The 21,447-nt window shown below is 39.2% G+C and overlaps 1 protein-coding gene across 4 annotated transcripts in view; it reads right to left on the bottom strand.

Moving 5' to 3' along the window:
* Window positions 1-7,980: 7,980 nt before the first annotated feature.
* Window positions 7,981-21,447, bottom strand: part of WARS2 (tryptophanyl tRNA synthetase 2, mitochondrial) — an 86,694-nt gene continuing 73,227 nt past the window's right edge. The window contains exons 5-6 of one of the 4 annotated variants that reach the window (XM_082369500.1): window positions 11,718-11,836; window positions 7,981-10,106 (exon numbers count right to left, since the gene is read on the bottom strand). In XM_082369500.1, coding sequence (XP_082225626.1) covers window positions 9,658-10,106; window positions 11,718-11,836 — 568 coding nt within the window. In that variant the 3' untranslated portion in view covers window positions 7,981-9,657. The remainder of the gene's footprint in view (window positions 10,107-11,717; window positions 11,837-21,447) is intronic. The other 3 variants (XM_082369501.1, XM_082369502.1, XM_082369503.1) reach the window with 3 other exon arrangements.

The raw sequence follows: 21,447 nt of genomic DNA, 5'->3' as shown, positions 1-21,447 counted from the left end.
CACTCATCACCTTATGACCTACCATCTACTTTCCTTGTTGGTTCATTGTCTGTTTCTCTCTGCTACAATGTCAATTCAGAGAGGGCAGGGATTTTTGTCAATTTTATTCACCACTGTACCCTCAGTGTCTAGGGCAGTGCCTGGGACATAGTAAGTAAGGAAAAAATATTTGTTAAATTAGTTAATGAATTTACTTAGTTATCTGTCTCATGGAGTCATTGAACTTGGCAGCCCCTAAACTCTCTCTCTCTTCCCAGGGTTGTTTTCAATCAATAAGCATTTATTTAGCATCTACTCTATGCCCAGTACTGTGCTCCAGACTATGAGTAGTTTACAAGACAAAAACAATAATAAAAAAAAAAACCCAATATTTTTGCAATGGTGTGCACTCAAAGGCACTTACAAACAAGTACATATAAGATAAAAATAATAGTAATTTATGGCACAAACTTCAAGTGCAATAAATAGACTAGGGGGTGCCAAAGTACACAGGGAAAACTTATTTGTAAAATGGGGGTAACAGTTCTTATGCTTGATACAGGTTTGTGAAGATGAAATATGGTTATAGTTTATCAAACACTTCTTCGTATGTTAAATTTGGAAAAGACTGAAAACTCATGAGAAAAAAGAGACTTCTGGGGTCACATAAACTCTCTCTTCTGGATGAAGAAGGAGTTAATCTGCCTGGCAGTGCACAGGGGTCTGGTGGGTCTGGTCAGCCAATATAAGCAGATTACTGTGACGTAATTCTTGTAACATGAGTCCTTGCTGGGGTGCACCGGTGGGGCATGCTGGAGCCTCACAGAGGAGCCCCTCTCTAGCCTGCCCCATGCAGTTCAATATACTCTCTATAAAAATGCAGTAAAAAGCTCAGTTGCCTTCACACTGCTGAATGCTTTTGACTCCAAATTATTTGGAATAGAAATCCTGACTGACAGTATTTGGGGAAGAAGATGGATGAAATATCCTTAAAGGGAAAAAGGAGGAAATGAAGGAAATAAAATGGCTGTATTTTACCAAACTGGATGGTCGTTGAAAGACACTGCAAGATTTTGAAAACGTATAAGCCAGGGCTAACATAATTTCTAGCAGCAAATGATGTTGTGTTCCTAATAGTGGGTGGGGAAATTAAACCCTTTCTTCTAAAGGTTCACATAACTTTGGGGAAGCTGGGCAATGCTAACTGCCACCTCTTCATTATCACAAAGAGTCTAGAGTTTCTGAGTCCCAAGATTGGCTAGTGTGGGGACATGCTAACACTCCTTCAATATCAGTGCATTATCCAGAGTGTTTAGCTCCTGCACCAAAAACATAAGATCAGTTTGCTGTGTATAGTGGTAATAATACTTTATTTAGCTTTTGGATTATCTACAGATTTATCTGGATTGTCCCACCTCCCTTTCTGTTTTTGGCTGCGTGGCTTGGTCTTGTGGGATCTTAGGTCCCCAACCAGGGACAGAACCCAGGCCCTTGGCAGTGAGAGCACTGAGTCCTAACCACTGGACCGCCAGGGAATTCCCATGGACTGTCCTTTATTAATAAGAATAATGTCAAACTGGCCTTCATCTGAAATCATAACAAATTCTTTTATGAACTACATCAATTGTCTCCCTTATTTTTTCCACCTCTATCACCCATCAGATCTGAAGTGTGTACAGGTTTTATACAAAACACACTAAGTACAGGAGTCCTTACTCTCAGGCATTCGCCTTTCCAGCCCACCACCAATACCCCAATGGCCTAGTCTGGTCTAGTCTAGAGTTCTGGACACTGATGATAGGATGATAAGAGTGGTGACAGCAAACACGGTAGTTTCCTTTTATGACATTGACGTCTGATACTTTCAGAAATAATTTAAACATTCCTAACCTGTGCTTAATGTAATTTTATGACTTTCTCACTCATAAATTTAATCCACACTCAACTGTTTTTATTTCTAGGCCATATAACCCTTTCTAGGGTAATAAGTAGTGTAATTTTACTACCCACGGTGTAAAATAACTCCCTTTTCTTATGTCTCTCTTGCCTTCAGGAGATTCTCATTGCTTCTAATATTGATGACCAATTCTCTGTTTACTCTACAGAGTAACTTATCTACACTTATCTACAAGTGTAACTTCAGTTATTTTCCCTTTTAGGATTTGCATAGACCCAAATGACCTAAATGTTTAGGTTGTCTATAAATAATTCACATATATAAACAAAAAAATCATCTGAGTTAAATTATCTTGAGTTAATCTGATGAAAAAGGTGAGCAGACAGGAAATAGCAGAAAGTCAAGACAATAATCATGTTTTTATGGCTGATTATCTATTTGCACCCCTTTCACTCCAATGTAAACTCCTTGACTGAGGCCGGGTTTTATTCCTTTTTTATCCCCCCAGTACAGTGGTTCTCAAACATTAGTGTGCGTCCAGGTCACCTGGAGGGCTTGTTACAACCTATTGCTGAATCTCACCCCCAGAGTTTCTCATTCAGCAAACCTGGAATGGAGTCTGTGGGCTATCTAACAAGTCCACATATTTAACAAGTTCCCAGGTGAGGACGACCCTGCTGGTCTAGGAGCCATACTTTGGAAACCACCACCTCACCACACAGAAGGCTCGCACAAAATGCTGGTTGAATTGAAGTAATCCAGTCGGAGGAAGACATTAGACAAACAGGCCAGTAAGAATTAGCGTATTAGTTGGGATAATAGCTAAGGCACTATTACAAAGAGATCTCAAGTTAAAGTGGCTTAAATATGATAAAAGTTTATTTCTCACATAACAGTCCTGAGGTAGGTGGGCAATCCAGGACAGAAAGGCAGTGCTGCTTGCCAAGTTCAGGGACCCAAGCTGGGGTTTGACCCTCCCCATTTTTCTCTTGCTGCTCTCATCAATGGGTCTAACGTGCCATTCCAGGAAGTGAGAGGGGGAAGCAATATCCTTTAAAAAAGATGTGACTTGGAAATTGCACACATCACTTTTGCTCACATACCACTGGCTAGAACAAATTTATACCTTCCTGCAGGATGGGCTGGGAAATGTAGTTTCTACCTGAGACTACGTGCTCTACTAAGATTAAGGGTGAGAGTTCCATTCCAAAAGGGAAGAAGCAGAGATTGGATACTGGGGCATAGTTAGCAGTCTCTGCCACAACTTTATGGCAAATCCACATATAAAGTGACAAAAATCTGAACCATAAATACAATAAGAGTTCTTCGTGTATCTGCACATACTGTTTTCTGGGAGGGGTGGTGGGACGGGGTGGGGTGGAGAAGCATTTATGCTTAATACAGAGGTTGTTACTTCGAAATTAAGATGAATCAAAAGGCAACAACTCTTCCATTTACCTTGACACGTCAATATGCCAGTACATCAAAGGGACACCAGAATGTTCTTTCCTCAAAGGAGGAATATGGAGGAACAGGTGGTTTGATGAATATGAAATTCTGGAAGGTGTGAGAATGGCATTGAAGTCATGATAGTGGCTGGTGCAGAAAGGAGAGTGGGGCTGAGAGTGGGTAGGAGTGATGTACACAGTGGTAGTTATTGCAGAACAGTGGGAAGGAAACAAGAAGGAATACACAGGTGCCCAGACACAACATGAACCGGTGGAGGTAGCTTATGTTGGCTGTCGTGGTGTGAGACATGAAGGGAGACTTGAAGAGAAATGAAACCTACACAGGCATCAGGGAAGATCTTGAAACAGCAGGGGTGGGAGTTGTGAAGCACTGAGCTAGAAGAATGCCAAAGTTGAAAGGTGTCTTGTTTATTTGTTTCTCTAGAAAATAAGTAGAAACAATAGGTAAGAGAAGCAGCAGCAGTAGCTAGGTTGGGCATCCATTTAGATGTGGGGAGTGGGGAAGAGACGCCCCAGAGCAAAAGCACATGCCCATTCTGCATGATGTGGTGCACACGAGTCACCAGGGCATTCTTTGTCTTCGTACTGAGCTTGCAGGGGTTTTAAAGATGACTAGAAAATAGTGAGTAGAAAAGGCAGGCATGAAAACAATGTAATATAATAATCATTGAGGAGACACCAAGCTCAGAAATTCCACTATTTGTTAATCTCAGGAGAGGAATCCATCAGAAAGCAATTTCTGGCCTTGAATTCTCAAGAGTACTCACCTCCCCTTCTAGTGTAGGAATAACGCCGTTCTTGCTCACTGGCTGGCTGGTTCATGGTGGGAACACTTCTCTCCCCAGATCTGGCTCCCATGGTCATATCTGGACAAGCCACACAGTTTTTTAAAAAAAAATTGTCACAGGAGCTCCTTTTTGTGGTGGAGGCTGCTGAAAACTCAAGCAACTCTCTGGACAAACTATGTTGTTGTTTTTTTTTTAATCATTCAACTATTTATTGAGCATTTATTTGTTGCCAATGTACTAGATAGACAAAGGAGATATAGCCATGAACAAAAATGACAAGGTAATTCTGATAGCCACAGAAATAAACAAACAGAAAGCATTCCAAGAGTAGGATCTAACTCAGAAGGTGGGGGTAGAGTGGAGAAATGAGGGCCTTCCTCTCTCTGGTCCTTGAACAGGCCTGGCTTCTTCTCAGATCAAGCACTCAGGGAAATATTTCACCCTTATTCCTACTTACTCCTACTGATCCTCAAACTATGTGTTTGAACTAACAATTGCTGTCAGTGAGCTTCCCCGTGGGCCAGGCTAGTGCAGGGAGATGTGGTGGTAAATGCCAGGCACACGTGTTTCTTCATCCTGCGCTCACAGATAGGATATGGGACATGGCTTTCTTCCCAGGAAGACTCTGTATCTGAACATCTTGTCTGAAAAAGGGATTAAGGTGGATATGATGAGTAAGACAGTGACTAGGTAAAAGTAGATTACTTTATTATAGAGTCATATAAAGTCACATCATCATCTGCTTTTCAGAAACACTTCTAGAAAATGATGACTGTCATCCTGTTTTACCGTGTGTATGTGGGTAGGAGTGGGGAAGGGACATTTAAAAAAAAACGAGTTGCATTCCACAGAGCCAACATGGTTACACCCAATACTAAATATTCTATTCGAGAGCCACTGAGTGCAACATTTAGAAGCCATATTTCAAATAATTAGGAGTGAATGCCTGAGTTGATGTATTCCGGGGAGGTACAAGACTCAGAAGACTTTGGTTCTAGTTGCTATTCTACCTCTCACTGGCTTTCCATGTTCATCTCCACACAGACAGGGAGGATTCTGAGGATGGAGACTGTGTCTCATTTCTAATTCTTGGTGTTTAGATGGTGCCTGCAAAACAGGCACTCCACAAAATGCTTGTTCATTGGATATATCAGGTGGATCCACATGGAACCGCCAGCTTTGTTGGTAAAAAAGTAATAATCAAATACTGACAATTTCATATGGTTCAATCTAATATTTCCATTCTCAATTTGCTCACATACTGTGTGGATTTGCTTTTCCCTAAATGCAAATTTCATGTTTCTGTGTCCTAGTTTCTGATTGGAAAGCCCTTTCTCCTATCCTATATCTGTCTATTCCTTCCCTAAACATCTTGGTTGATTGCTCATTCCTGTGCTCAACCAACATGTGCTAGCTAGTATATCTGTGTGTTCTCCTCTAAGTTATAGGCATATTGCATTTCCCCTGTGCTTTTCACAAAGCAGGCCCTACATAAACTTTTGTCATAATGCTGAATTACATATCTGAGGATAAGTCACTAATGCTCTGAGCCCCAGTTTCCTTCCTAGAGAAATAAGATAATCCCAGCCTAGCCAATATAACAGAACTGTTGAAAGTTAACATATGAGGGCTTAAATGATTAACGGTGAAGCCTCCAGCTTGTCTGTCTAGGGGGGTGTTTGAAAATGTTACGTGCTAGCAATAGGCAATCTGGTTTCAGCTCAATTTCAGAGAGGAATTGACTCTTCCCAGCCAAAAATATTTCTAAAGGCCCCTCCAGCTGACAGAGTGAAAAGGGAATGTTGGTCACACAGGGAAAACACAGAGTCGATGAGAACAGACACAGTCATCGTGTTAAAGAGAAGGAGACCAAGCGCTACCCCATGGCACAGTCCCATTACCTGGTAACACAGGCACACGGCGCTGGACAGAGCGAACCGCAGGAAACAAAGCCTGGGAGAAAGCAGCCTAAAGACTGTGCTGTGTGCACAAACCAAGACCTTTGGGGGAATAATTATAAGAGCATTGAAGAAAGACAGAGGGCAGGGAGGGAGATGTGAGGGCTAAGACAATGGGACATGCAGGAGAGGAACAGAATCTAGACTAGTCAAGAAGGGGCACACCATTTCCTTGGGCACACTTATAGTTAAGAGGTACCACTGGGTTCCTAACTAGGAGAAAGTACAGACTAATAATAACGTGTATCTTTAGGCAAGTTACTGAGTCTTTCTTTACTTTTTTGAAAAAATAGCACTGATAGTTTCTATCTTATGATATAAATAGTAAATGAGATCTCGCATATAAACACACAAAGTACCCAGCATATAGCAAGTATGTAATATGCGCTCTTATTATCTAAGAAACTATAGGTACTAAGTTTGGGAAACTATAAGGTCTGTCATTCTCAGCTAATCCTTTTACTACCTTCATGAATTCTCCAGTTGAAGAATTCTCCAGGGAGAGTCCTCAACTGTATGTGCTTGCCCTATTATAAGCAAAATCAATAAGCTGAATGCCTTAAAGCAGCAGTGTCCAAGAGACATGTGTGATGATTGAAATACTCTCATCTGTACTGTCCAATACGCTAGTCAATAGCCATTGAGGCCACTGGGCACTAGAAAGTGCTGCTGAGGAAATGAGTTTTTAATTTAGTTTTAATTAATTCAAATTTAAATGGACACATACCATATTGGACAGTGCAGCTTCAGAGCACATTACCCCACATACAACAGAAGATATTGTGCAGGAGCCACTGTGGCCTAGTGGGACTCTGGATCAGATGACCTGACTCTAGCTCTTGGAAGCTGAACTATCTTAGGCAAATTACTCACCACCCCCTCAGCCTTGGTTTCATCCTTAATAACATGAGATTAATAATAATTTCCCTTTATTGTGTTACGAGGACTAAATGAGAGAATATATATAAAAGCAGTGGTTCTTTAAATCTAGCATGCATTAGAATTACCTGGACGGCTGCTAAAACGGATTGCTGGGTTCATCTGCAAAGTTTTGCTTCAGTAGGTCTGGGGTAGAGCCAGAGAATTTGCATCCTTAATGAGTTCCCAGGTGATGCTCATGTTGCTGGTCTGGAGACCACACTTTGAAAAACACTGTTATAAGACATTGAGTAATGGTGCCTGATACATAGTGAGGACTCAGGTGTTAGTTATTGTTTTATGATTAGCATTTTTATGGTCTGCATCAAGAAGGTTTCTTAAAAAAAATCCATACTTCATTAGGACTCTGTAGCCCATGTTCTGATATTATTTTGATAGATGTTTGTGAGGCACCTTCAAAAGGCAAGATACCTCCACTGTATTTTGAGTGACAGTCTGTCAAGGTGGGTTTGAAGTATGGTTTGTCAGTAGGTGGAGCTACAGAGCACCAAGTTACCTGAGCATTATTACCACCATCTAAGTGTTTTTCATTTCAACTCTCCACAAAACATACAGAAAAAAACAATTAAAATCACCTAGAAGGTAAGCCACAAGTTGGATTTCTCTCCAATTTTTCATCTCGATAAAAAGATTGTGCTGAGTCCTGTAAATGGCAAGTGGAAGGGGTGTAAAAACAAATCTAGGTTCTAGCCTTGGCTCTTTTATCAGCTTCCTGAGATCAAGGGACACCTCTCTCAATCATTATGGACTTGGATATTAGACTTGCTGAGTCCTCAGGTCACTTTCATACAACAACAGGATTCTCACAAGCCCAACCTCTTCTGTACAGGGATTTGCTCCTTAGAAGTTACCACAAGTCATCTAGTTTTCCTCCTCTGAGATTCTTTCCATGGTGCCTTTAGTTCTTTGGATGAAAGGTGTGGCAAGGGGGTAAAAAAACACATGGACAGTTTGATAGATCCACCTTTAATTTAGTCATTTTCCAGTATTCATACTAGGGTTTCTTTGAAAGGAAAAAACCAACCAAACAAAAAAAAAAGAGGCTTGCAGAAAATATGCCAAAGAGGCTCCTTAGAGCCCTCTCTAGATAACCCATTCCAAGAAAAGATCCAAAAAGGGTCTTTTAATTTGGATTCTGGGATGCAGTGTTAGGTGTATTTACATCTGTTCTGATAAAAGGACCACTCTACTTTCTTCTCTTAGGAAATGAGTAAAAATTCTTTGCCCAACATGCTCGTCACTCACATATAAATGGTGACAATTGGCAAAAAACTTACAAGTAATTTCTGTTACAAAATCAATCAGGCCCTGGTGTGCTGAGTCACAATTATCATTTCCACCTTCAGGTGTGGGAAAGGGATGTGCAGAGAAGGTAGTTTTTAGAGTGACTTGTTGCTACTTAGACTGAGGTAAAGGTAAGATGAGAAGCTCCCGCTCACTGGGAAAATCTGACTTGTCAGGTCAACTACTCTTGCAGTCGGGCAGAATATACTTTGAAGTGTCTCTGAAATAAGCATAGGAGACAGAACTTGGGACCTGCCTTAGGGATTCTGAGTAACAAAAGTGACCAAGTTTGGCTGAATCCAGGTTTAAAGCTGGCAGCTATTGGTTGACTTGCTGATATAAATAGTATCAGTAGTTCAGGTCTTATATTTCCAGGATTCACTTTCAAAACAAGAATGCTTGGAGTCTCAAACATGCTGACTTCTGTGTCTTCTCTCTGACTTCTGTGCTGATGAAAAAAGCACTATTCTTAGGAATAAGGAGTAAAGGTTTTGATCTTGGAATTGCTTCTTGCTCACGGAGAGATACTGTACAAGCTAATTGTACTCTCTGAGCCTCATGTTCCTCAGGTGTAAAATGGCAATTCCTCTCCTATAGATTTCACAGTGGGTTGGTGATATTAAACTGAGAGACAAATGCAAGGAAGTACTTATTAAGAACATAATGCATGGACTCGGGCTTTTGTACAAAAATAAATCAAGCTGAAATAATGCAACCTTCTCAGAAGGTCATACCATGTATCTCTGAATTTAAAAAAAAATCCAAATAATACTTGCTAGAATAGTCAGTGTGGTCTCTTGGGAAATAAGCAGATTAAATACAATAAAGCAGGTACCATCTCAGTGACAAATGAATAATAATCATCAACTTATTTTTATGAGGTCTGAACACAAATTGGTTCAAATGGCATCCCAAGGATTATAAGCCTAAGACTTCTACATATTACTTTTTAAAAGGGGTGGGATAGATAAAGTGAGCACCTGTGACAGTAAGGACTTCAGAGAGAGACAAAAATGAAACAACCACTTGCCAGATTACTACTTACCTCAATCACATTTGTGTGAATAAATGAGGCCGAGTGTGCCTCACATAACTAAGGATTCAGATAGCTATGCCTTCTTTGTTTGCTCTTTTTTTTTTTCCCCACAGAATTCCGCTGATGGGATTTAGAACATTGCTCTATTTGAAGGCTACAAATCATTATTCATCAAATGAAGCCAATGATCAGGTATACCAAACTGTGTGTCCCCAAACTATAATTGTTCACTTGTGAGGAAAGCTGCCTTAATAGGAGTGTGTGGACCACAAGATAGAAAAGACTTCTTGTGACTCGTTGAAACTTCCTATAGAAACCCCACCAATTTCTTCACCTCCTGCCACACGGGATATGCTAATTCTTTGGCTTTTGCTGACCCAACTTGTAAAACCTTCTCTAAGTGGTCCTTGTTCCTCTTCAGTTTCTCAATTTCACTCTTAATTGGAGCAAATTTCTCAATCACAGCATCTGCCACCACCAGCTTGTAGCGAGCGGTGTCGATGCCAGCACTGCGGCAGACCACCTCCTCCACAGGGAGCCCTGTCACTGCCGCGTGGATGGCCACCAGGTTGGACACGCCCCCTCGGCTGGCTGGCTCGTAGGTGACCTCCGAGGTGAAGTCCGTCACAGCCTTGCGGAACTTCTGCACTATCTCCTCCGGGCTGTCTGTTATTCTGACAGTGGCCAGTTTATCAGGGTCTGATTTTGACATTTTGGCAGACGGATCACGCAGGGATTTTACCTTCTTCATTGACGCTAGGTAAAAACACCAACACACACATACCAGAAACAAAAATCAAAAAAACAAAGCAAAACAATAAAACACCAATAGGAATGTCAGTGTCTAGATCTTAAAAAGTGCCAAGAACACCAAATAACTTTATTATTTTTATCTGATTATACTCATTGTAATAAATTAGCAATTTCTATAAGCATGAAAGTAAAGGTGTCTGAAATGTGTAATAAAATGTTAATATTTTGTTGATCATATTTTCATGCATCTGTTAATGCATGTATACACATAAAAACATATAATCTTACACAAATGAAATTGTATCAATCATACTGTTTTTGCTGTGCATACCTGTTAAAAAAAAGTATTGTCTATTTCCTTCTTCTCTGCTCTTCTTTATTGGCTAATCACCCCCTGCCCACAACCACTGCCCTTCCTACCCCCATGCCAGTTTTCACAACCTGTGGCATCTTTCCATTTCTTTACCCATGATTATATAAGTAATTACCAACACACACACACACACACACACACACACACACACACACACGCAAGAGTGAGAGAAGTGACTTGTTTATTGCTCTGATAGAATCAAGATGTTAAGCTGTGCTTCATAAAACCTGTGTTATTAATAATTGCCTAATTTATGGCTATTACAGAAACACATAAAGTTGAAATAGGTAAAATAACAATTAGCCAAAGCATTAAAATAGTCCTCGTTGCTAAAAGAAGGCTGATTTCAATGCATGGGGTGCCCTGAATTTATTTGTGTGAACTGTTGGAATAACTTAGTAATTTATATCCACCTTATGCTTCTAAATTGACACTAGGCACATGTTATACTCTTTAAAACGCAGTCACCTTAATAAAGATGGGCAGAGCTTAGGTTCAGTGGTCTCTGCCCCTGCCACAAGTTTACACTGCTACCAAAATGTTGATAGAGATTTACAGGTTTTTTCCTCGAGAAGACTCCAGACTAGCATAGCCTTGCAAGCAGGTGAGGTTTTGGATTCAGTAGGTAGATTGTACATTCTATCTCAGTTGTATATTTAAGAAGGCAAAGTGCGAGGATGATCAATGCCCTCTTGTTTTATCTAGATTATGATCCAGCAGTTCTCACTCTTATGACTTTTGTTCTACTGTGAATAGAGGAGGCAAGGTCAGCTGGCTTTGGAACCAGAAGAGCTCAATGTAGGGCCCAGCTTTGCCACCAGCTAGATACGTGACTTGGATACAAAGTCAGGCTTGCCAAGCCTTAGTTTACTTATCCATGAAGTAGGGAAAGATACCTGCTCTACCAAATGAGATATGTTTATATATATACATATATATATATATATATATATATATATATATATATATATATATATATATGATACTCTATAATGAAAATGATTATTTGTAGTTTCTAGTCTCTCCCATACTTTTCAAACTTTTGGTTATTTTAGTCAATAATCCAATGAGGTCTACTAGTCCTACATTACAGAAAAAGATGGGATTCTCATTATAAATCCTGAAATCTGTTCACGACGAAGCCAAGTTTAGTCCCAAGAAAGTTACAAGCTTCTCAGTCCGTTATCCAATCCTTTCTTCAAAATGCATCCTGATTTAAAAATCGTATGTTTGTTACTTACTCAGAATGGACTTGGGCACTGGGAAGAACTCCCCGTACTTCTTGTTAAACCCCTGTGCTAGATCCTGAACTAGCTCCATGTGCTGGACTTGATCCTCCCCAACAGGAACGTGTGTGGACCTTTAATAAAAGACAGAGAAACTCAGCAAGGCTCCTGCTTATACTAAAATGATATTGCAAGCAGCTGCATTTCCCAAGCCTATTTCACTGCTCATGTTCAACAAATGTTCACCAGCTACAGAGGGAATGTTGAGACCCAAGTCTTTATCTGTGTATCAGACAAATGCCAAGGAGACATTTGTCTACTCTAGTTCTGTTTCTTCCATAGCAGAAGAATACAGCCTTCAACACCAGGGTGACAGGATCTTGCTGGGAGGGAGGAATGGTATCTTATATAGCATATGTTCCGAGCATAATTGTATTTTAAACCACTCCTCTTTCCCTCACCCAGTTAGCACATTTTATCCTAGCTTTGACCAGATGCTTTTTACTTTAGCACTCACACTTGAAAGACACTCCACCCCACTCTTCAAATCAAAGATGGCAGAAAGCTCTTTGAGCAAGAGTTTTCCTTCCCTGTCACACAGCGAGTAACTCAAGATCTTTTTGGAATATGCTCTTTCGTTTTTTCAAGTAAATTGTAATCACAGAACAATTAATATACTTCAGGGAACTTAAATGAACAAAATCTATTAGTACAATGTTGATGGATCTCAAAAACAATGTTGAATGAAAAAAAGCAAGTCACAGAAGACGTGTAGAGTACATGACCATTTATCTTAAAAGTACATATGACGGGCTTCCCTGGTGGCACAGTGGTTGAGAATCTGCCTGCCAATGCAGGGAACACGGGTTCGAGCCCTGGTCTGGGAAGATCCCACATGCCGCGGAGCAACTGGGCCCGTGAGCCACAATTACTGAGCCTGCGTGTCTGGAGCCTGTGCTCTGCAACAAGAGAGGCCGCGACAGTGAGAGGCCCGTGCACCGTGATGAAGAGTGGCTCCCGCTTGCCGCAACTAGAGAAAGCCCTCGAACAGAAATGAAGACCCAGCACAGCCATAAATAAATAAATTAATTTAAAAAAATAAAAATAAAAAACAAACAAAACAAAACAGTGTGTCTTTAAAAAAAAAGTACATATGACAATATTATATATTGTTTATAGATGCATACATAAGTATAAAAACATACTGGAAGCTCCTCTACAAATTCATGATCATAGCTGCCTCTAAAGAAGGAAAGAGAATGGGTCTGGGGAAAGGAACAAAGGAGACCTTGATTTAGGTGCAATATTTTATTTTATTAAAAAATGAAGATGTAAAATGAAAATTAACATATAAAGACTTTATTTATAATTAGTTTAGTCCCATATATAAAGTTTGCGGTGTTGGATCATGAGGAGGTACATCAAACAAGGGAAGAATTAACCATTATAGAGAAGTCTTGATGGGGAAAATGTTATACTGAAATATTACTGGGGAAGGAGACAGGTGATTTTTAAGTAATGTTTGGCTGGGAGTTGACATTTGATAGTATAGTTAATAAAGTGCTGTAGTATCTTGATCAAGGAAGTTTAATATTCTGCCTGTGAAAGCAGCAGCCTTAAAGTAAACTTGAATATTTAAATGACAATTATACATATGAGTAGAACAATAACAACTTTTCAAAACAACCACAGAAAAGAAAAACTGCTAGAAAACTATGGTACTTTGTTATAGAGAGAACCTCCTAGCCTCGTGGTTAATTAGTGGTCCTTGAAAAACTGGAAGAGATATTATTTTCCTTGTGAATTACTGTCCACAGGCTACTGGTTTATTGAAAATAGTTGTGTAGAGCATGAGGAAGTGAAGGTAGTTTTGACTAGCATAAAGACTAGCTACTTTATCCCTGATTTAAAGCTATACTACAAAGCTACAACCATCAAAGCAGATTGTACTGGCAGAAAAACAGACACACAGATTAATGGAACAGAATAGAGAGCCCAGAAATAAACACATGCATGTACAGTTAATTAATCTATGACAAAGGAGGCAAGAATATACAATTGAGAAAAAAAACTCTCCTCAATAAATGGTGTTGGGAAAAATGGACGGCTACATGCAAAAGAATGAAACTGGACCAGTAACTTATACCATATACAAAAATTAACTCAAAATGGGATTAAAGACTTGAATGTATGACCTGAAACCATAAAATTCCTAGAAGAAAACATAGGTGGTGATCTTCCTTCCATTGGTCTTAGGGATATTTATTTTGGATCTGATTCCACAGGCAAGGACAACAAAAGCAAAAATAAACAAATGGAACTGCATCAAACTAAAAGGCTTCTTTGTGAAAGAATTAAAAAGTAAAGTGCTGAAGGTGAGAGAATGAAGCAGGATGAGACCTGGTAGCAGTGTATCCTGGTGACTATTCTTTTTCATGTGATACATCTGCTCAGAGAATGAAAGAGCCAGGCAGACAGGAGTTGGAGAAAATCTAAGGCAGAAATACTAAACTTAGATAGTATTGTTGCTAGTATTGTTGTGTTGCTTAGTTGAGCAGCACAAGCAATTGGGCTAGGTGCACAGCGCACTATTCTGCTCTCCTGTTGAATTCTGAGCAGGGAATTCAACTAGCGTCCAGGTAGACAGAAGGTGGACACAAGGGCCTTTCATAGATTTTGTCTATGGGCAGACACTATTTGAATATAGTTTTCTTGTTCCAATATGGATGTTAAAAACCCAACACATAAAATTCAATTGATCAAACAAACAAGTAAAAGGCCCCAATAACAGGCCCTATGAAAAATATCGTGGAACAAAGGAAAGGGAACTTTACCCTTCAGACCCTGAGGAAGGTCAAACATTTGAAAATGAACTTTTACAAGAAACAGGTAGTTCTGTCTTGTTTTTTAAAGAAAATTGCTGGGTAACCTCAATAGGATTCAAAAACGCATGGCTGTTATGAGACATGAGCAAGAAATCACAAAAGGAGAAAAACATAGGTGGTGATAGAAAACAATAAAATGAAGGGAAAGTGACATGATGAAATAAAACCAAACACATAATAGAAGAATTGGGAGCAGTAGGAGTAGAATCCTAAGGACAGGTCATATCAGTGACCTGGATAAGAAACTTGAGGCTCTTCAGGAACTCAGAGCAAGAGGGAAAAAAGAAGCGTGATGAGCAAATGACAGGTTGGAGGACCATCCTCTGATCTAAGATTACGGTCCTCCTCAGGAAGACATCAAGACCATCTGAACGAAGCAATAACCTCAAACAGAAGGAGGCTTTACTGAATTAAGAATTGTTTATTAAGAATAAACAATTAAGAATAAACAAGTTCCTACATATTGAAGGAACTCAACAAGTTTCAGGAAAAAAACACTGGAGAATCACACCAAAACACAACCCAGAAAAAATTTTAAATGACAAGTTAAAGAAAAAAATCCTATATGCCACAGTCAGAAAACAAAGACAAAAATAAGAGAAATCAGGTTGATAATACAACAATGGAACAATGTTTATAGGGTTGTGAGAAAAAAGAATTAAAAACCTAGCCAAGCTGTGTTTTATATGTGAACTATAATAATAATTATGATGATGATAATAAAGTAGCTAATAGCTACTGAACACTTCCTCTATGCTGTACACTTTGTTAAGCACTTTTAATGTATTATTATTGTACTTAATCCCATTTTACCGATGAGGCAAGCTGAACAGAAAGAAATTCTCAGGCATGTAAAGGACTGGAAAAAAATTTGAAGCAAATCTACAGACTAAAGAACTCAGAAATGGAGATGTCGAAGTATAAGGACTGGCTGTAAAGACTAAAAACATAAAGTCTAAATTTTGGTTACAATTTGAAATAGAAAATGATGTAGTATAAAATCAAGCCATTTAAGTAACAACAATGTATTGAAAAATCCCAGGTTAGTTTACAAAATCAAAACGAAGTGTGAGTATAGACTGAGGATCTACAAGTGTGATTAATAACCCATCTTACCACATGATATCACGATAACATTTTTTACTTGGAATGATTAGCAAAAGATTCAAAAACACATTTTTGAAAAGAGAGAAACTGGCATATAAATGGACAATGGCCAGACATTATATGGCCAAAAAACTGACCTAAAACCTCTGGAGCAACTAGCTCAGGAAGCCAAACCACAGCCTCTGCAGCAATGGGTCCAGCATGGTCAAGACTTGGTCAATGACTGACAACGTCCCACTTCTTTGTCCTAGCTTTGTCCAACTCAGGATCAACCAGAGAAAGTCAAATATGCTTCCCAAACCAATCACATAAGATGACCCATTTCTAGTTAGTCAGCCTCCAGCTTCCCCATGGCAACAACCTCTAAACAGAGCATCCCTGAAGACTTTCTTTCCTATAAAGCCTCTGTACTCCCCTGCTTGCCTGCAGAACACAAGTGATGGTGGCTGAGTCTCTTGCTGTGACAAGTTCTGAAAGGCTGTTTTCTCATTTGGGTGGTCTTTGTTTAAAGATGGTCACTGCTAGAATTAAAAACAGAAAGCACACTTCCAAATCATTGGAATACATAAAAGCAAAAAAACCACAATCTATATAGCAAAAGGCAGAAAACAAAGAAAACATTAAAATCAATAAAAACAGAAAACATTTAATGATGTGGGAAAATATAAGACAAAAAAACCCCAAACAAACCCAGGATGCAAGCTTTTTGGAAAATACATATAATGTGCATTCAGATAAAGGAGAGGCCACAGTGGTTAGAGGGGGCGCTCTGCTGTCAGGCAGTTCTGGGGTCAGATTCCTGCTCTGCCACTCACCAGTTGCGTGTTCCTGGGAGAGGTATTCACCCTAAATCTGTTTCATTTTTAAAGCTGACTAATGATAAGTTCCTACTCATGGGGTTGCTTGATGAGTGAGTAAAATAATGCATGCAAAGCTCACAGTTTGGTGCCTGGTAGACAGTGTGCAAACAAGGAATGTTAGCTTCAAAAACTGGTTTGGAGGAAATGCACCAATATGTTAAAAAGAATAGAAATAGTAGCAGTGATTTTTAATTTTTTCCTGTTGAATAGAGAATGCTTAAACTATATTAGAACATTGAAATGAACCTGTGAGAGACCGTTGACTCTCCTACTACTAGACCCTATAAAGACAGAAAACAAAATGGTGTATCCTGGAAAGTTTACAATTCAAATGTTTAAGGCAGGGAGCTGGATATATTGAACATATTGCTCTTCTATCCTACCAGATGTTCCTCCCTTAAATCCTGCCTACTGTTGCCTTGATTTCAGGTCTAAGCTTAAATATCACCTCTTCGGAGAAGACTTCCCTAACTACCGTCTCCACAGTTGGCTTCCCCTTCTTATTCTTTTTCACAGTATCTTATTTATTTTCTTTATAGTATTAACCTTAGTCTAATTATTTTGCTTTGTTTGTTTATTTAATTGTATGTTGTTTTCTCTCCTGCTATCAAATAAGCTTTTTGAGAACTTGTCTTGCTTCTCAATCTATTTCCAACACCTACTAGAGTTGCCTGGTAAGTAGGAGAAGCTCAACAAATATTTCTTCAATAAATGAATGATCTTAAGAGGAAGTAAGTATAATGTATATAGTTACATACCAAGAGAAAAATTATAATAAAATCAGCTTATGATCAGACTGAATTTAAATCATAGCTCCAACAGCTACTAGCGAGTTACCATAGCCAAGTGTCTTACTGTTCCTAAGCCTCCATTTCCTCTATAAAATGAGGATCATAATGGTGCTTACCTCTTACTGTTGTTTCAAAGTTAGATGAGCTAACCAAGCATAGTACAATACTTGATAGTAAGAGCTCAATCAACACTGGCTATAACATATATTCATTAATATTTGATACCATGAAGGACAAAATGATACAAGAAAGGTATATTAGGAACCTTGATGTGAGGTACCTTGTGGCTTTTTTCAAACCAGGACCATTTTCCTTTTTGATAGCTGACTCATACCACGAACATAAATATCAACATAAAATCCCAGAGACATTCACAGACCTGGTCAGCAATCCTGATTTGTCAAGAAGAAATATTTCAAACTGATAGTTCATATATCTGATTAGGTTATAGCCAAGTATAAATGGTGTGTGATAGGAATTCTGAGGACTCTTTTAATTTAAGGAAAACATGAACAGGATAATGAAGGCAAAGGGAAAATCCAGGGACCATGACAAAGGATCAGGAAGTAGTTTCTCTTCTTCTAAGATCAGTAAATGAATTTAGGAAATTCTACAAAATGATCGTTAGGCCATGTCCAGGGCTCTCTTCCACGCAGCCTGGAGAAGAAAGTCACTGGCTTGACAAGTGGCGAAAACAAAAATGTTCCTTTTTATGTTTCCCTCGTGTCCACAACCCTGTACGTGCTCCTCTCTGAGATGTACGTGCACACGCCCACCTTCCTAAATTCCTCTCCTTTGACTGGACTTTGCACTCCTGTCTTGTAATTATAGTGAGGCTGACACGCAGAGGTTACCTTGACTCCCCCAAACCAAATTAGCCAACAGGGCAGGTTAAAAAGCAATTACAGTAGCCCATAGGAAATCACAATGGACTGCAGCTAACACAGAAAAAACAATTACCATAATCAATACACTTTAAGCACATCAAAATGAATATTTCCACATGTCAAAATGGTTCCAGATTCACAAAGCAACCAAACTAAACAGAAAACACATTTAGTTTTCATAATGACTCTGCATGTGTCTTTGCCTTATGTCGGATCCTAGCCTCTTTTCTTACAATTCTGTGAGGTTTTGCTTTTTCAAAAAAAGGATTAAAAAAATTTTAATTTTTTTCACCTGGACCTATTGCTCCACTGGCTTTTTCATCTGATTTTAGTTTGTTTGTTTCTAGTCTTTCCTCCCTCTGCTCCAGCTGGTCCTTTCACCTCCTGTAATTTATCTTGGCCCTTACTTCTCATCCATTGAGTTTACACTCTACATTAATTCAGTCTGTCTTTGATTCCGCTCACTTATGGGGCTTATTCTCTTCACATTTCAACCTCTCTCCTCACAGTCTTCCTCTCACTTCAAATAATTTAGTGCTGTTCTTTTAAAATTTATACCCTACATAATGATCTCCATATTAATATGTCTTCTCTTTTTCCCCATTTTCTTTTTTTTTTTTTTTTACTTACCCTGACTGTACTTTCTTAGACACAACATAAAACAAAAGTCTTTCATAATTTTGATTGTTACAACTTCTGTCACACAATAATGCGTCTGATCATCTTCCTTGGTGACTAAACCATTTTTCTTTTGCTTAGTTCCTTGTGGCATCTACGTTTACTTGGGATCCACCCCACCCCTCTGGCAGAATTAGTGTCCAGATGAATAATCATTGCCTACAAATATCTGCTCACAGAGATTTGTTCTCTTATTTTTTTTCCTACTTCTTTGGCTGTGTTTATGCATTTTCGGAGCTACTGCCTTTAACTAGCCTGGCTGGGATAGGAGTTTGGTGCTGTTTTTCCTTTTGTAAAGGATTAATTCACCACCACTGGTTGCTTGTTGGATATATTGTAATGACTCTTTAATTTAGCAATTATTTATTGAAGACCTATGCTATGCAAGGCCTGGTGCCGGTACTATGAGAGATATAAAGAAGGTTTTAACTTCTAGGGAGTTAAAGCTTCCAAGAGGAGAGAGAACACCAGTTGAAGCTATAAATTCTTCTGGCTAGTCCTCTTACAGTATTCCCTATCTCAATGAATGGCAACACCATCAATCCAGCTGCATAAGTCAGGAACCTAGGGACATCCGTGATAGCTCTTTCTCATACACATCCAATCCATTATGAAATCTTATCCATTTTACATCCTAAAATCTCTTAAATTTGTCTCTTCTCTTCAACTTCACTGTCACCATCATGGTCTAAATAGACTAACGAGGGCTTCCCTGGTGGCGCAGTGGTTAAGAATCTGCCTGCCAATGCAGGGGACACGGGTTCGAGCCCTGGTCTGGGAAGATCCCACATGCCGCGGAGCGGCTAGGCCCGTGAGTCACAATTACTGAGCCTGTGCGTCTGGAGCCTGTGCTCCGCAACGGGAGAGGCCGCGATAATGAGAGGCCCGCGCACCGCGATGAAGAGTGGCCCCGCTCGCCACAACTAGAAGAAAGCCCTCGCACAGAAACGAAGACCCAACACAGCCAAAAATAAATAAATAAATAAATTTATAAAAAAATAAATAGACTAACGAAAGAGCCTCTTAATAGACTACCCCGGCTGCTCTTGTGCCCCTACAACTCATTCTGTGTATTTTAATTAGTTCTCTTTTAAAAGTACAAATCAAATCATTTCACTCTGTCCTTAAAAGTGCACAAATAGCTTCCCCCTGCTTTTAGGAGAGTGTACTGGATTGTCTCTTGACTTCTCAGCATCATTGTTTCCTTCTACGTTATTTCTTGATTTTCAGGGGCTAGCAGCCTGTAAGCTACATTTCTCAGACTGCTTTCCAGTAGGGTTCTGGTTTACTGTAGGCGCTTGTCTGATAGCTCAAAAGTGAAAGAGAAGAAATGATTGCTTTGACTGTTGTGAGTAAGTATGTGAACCTCAGCAGAGTACTGAGATGACATTTGGCCAGCAGCTTTCAGAATCTCATAAACATTCAGGACACACTGACTTTGCAAAGAAAGAATGTAATGCAAAAACTAGATGTCTCCAAAGCAGTTTTAGGAATGAATTATCTCAACTGTTCTCAATGGCAGTGGTCTGATCCTCAGACATTACAGCGACTCGGCTTCTCTCTGGAGTTACCAAGTCTGATGTTTCCGACCAATCATCTTACTCTCTGTACTCTTGGCTTGGGGTTGGTTTTGGTTCTGCTTACTCATAGTTCCTTGAGGCCTCTGTTTCCACATTTTCCTATGTCATTTCAGCTTCTGCTTTCACTGTCTTCTTATCCTCTTCCTGTATTTCTCTGTTCGAGTTCTTGAGAAAGAGAAACTGAGTAGCCCAGGTAATCACTCTCATCTCTAGTTGAGCAGACTCAGTAGTACCTCTCTAAAACTTCATTTTTTTATCTGTAAAATGGGAATAACACCACTTAACTGTCTTACAGAGCTTTTGTGAGAATCTGAATAGATAATGTATGTGTAGCAGCCAATATGGCACCTAGCAAATAATGCTCACATGTGAATTCCTTCTTCCCTTTCCTTAAGTCCATGCATAGTGCATTTTTCTAGATTAGTGGCATTACAGTTACTTAACAAGTATTTGCTGTATGTTAATAAAAACTATGTATGTGTGTATATATATGTGTGTGTGTGTATATGTCTATATATATATAGAGAGAGAGAGAGAGAGAGAGGGAGAGAGAAATATTTACTTAATATATATATCTAGCTATTGGAACTTAGATATTCAGAATAATAATATAGATATAAAATAAAAAATTATAAACACTTGTTATTTTTGAGTATTTTGTCTCTCTTCAAATACCTGCTATTTTATTATGCTCTCAAACTTAAGATGGTCTCAGGTCTCCATTCCTGGGTTCCTTACAAAGTTCTGCCAAAACAATTACATAAATCTCTCATACACTTATCTGGAAGGCTCCTTTTCCATTCCCTTCCCTCATGTTTCTTCTCCAGCCCACCGTGTACCACTCATTCTAATGCTGATTTTGACAAAAGCACACATGAAATCTATAATTGCCCTGCACATCAACGTTTTACGAAGAGGCCACATATACATTTTCTGGTGAGAGAAAATATGAATTTT

Source organism: Balaenoptera borealis (assembly GCF_965194805.1).
Source record: "Balaenoptera borealis genome assembly, chromosome: 1".
In the NCBI taxonomy this organism is placed as follows: domain Eukaryota; kingdom Metazoa; phylum Chordata; class Mammalia; order Artiodactyla; family Balaenopteridae; genus Balaenoptera; species Balaenoptera borealis.
Note: the sequence above shows the minus strand (reverse complement) of the source record. Positions and strands in the feature narration are given on the sequence as shown.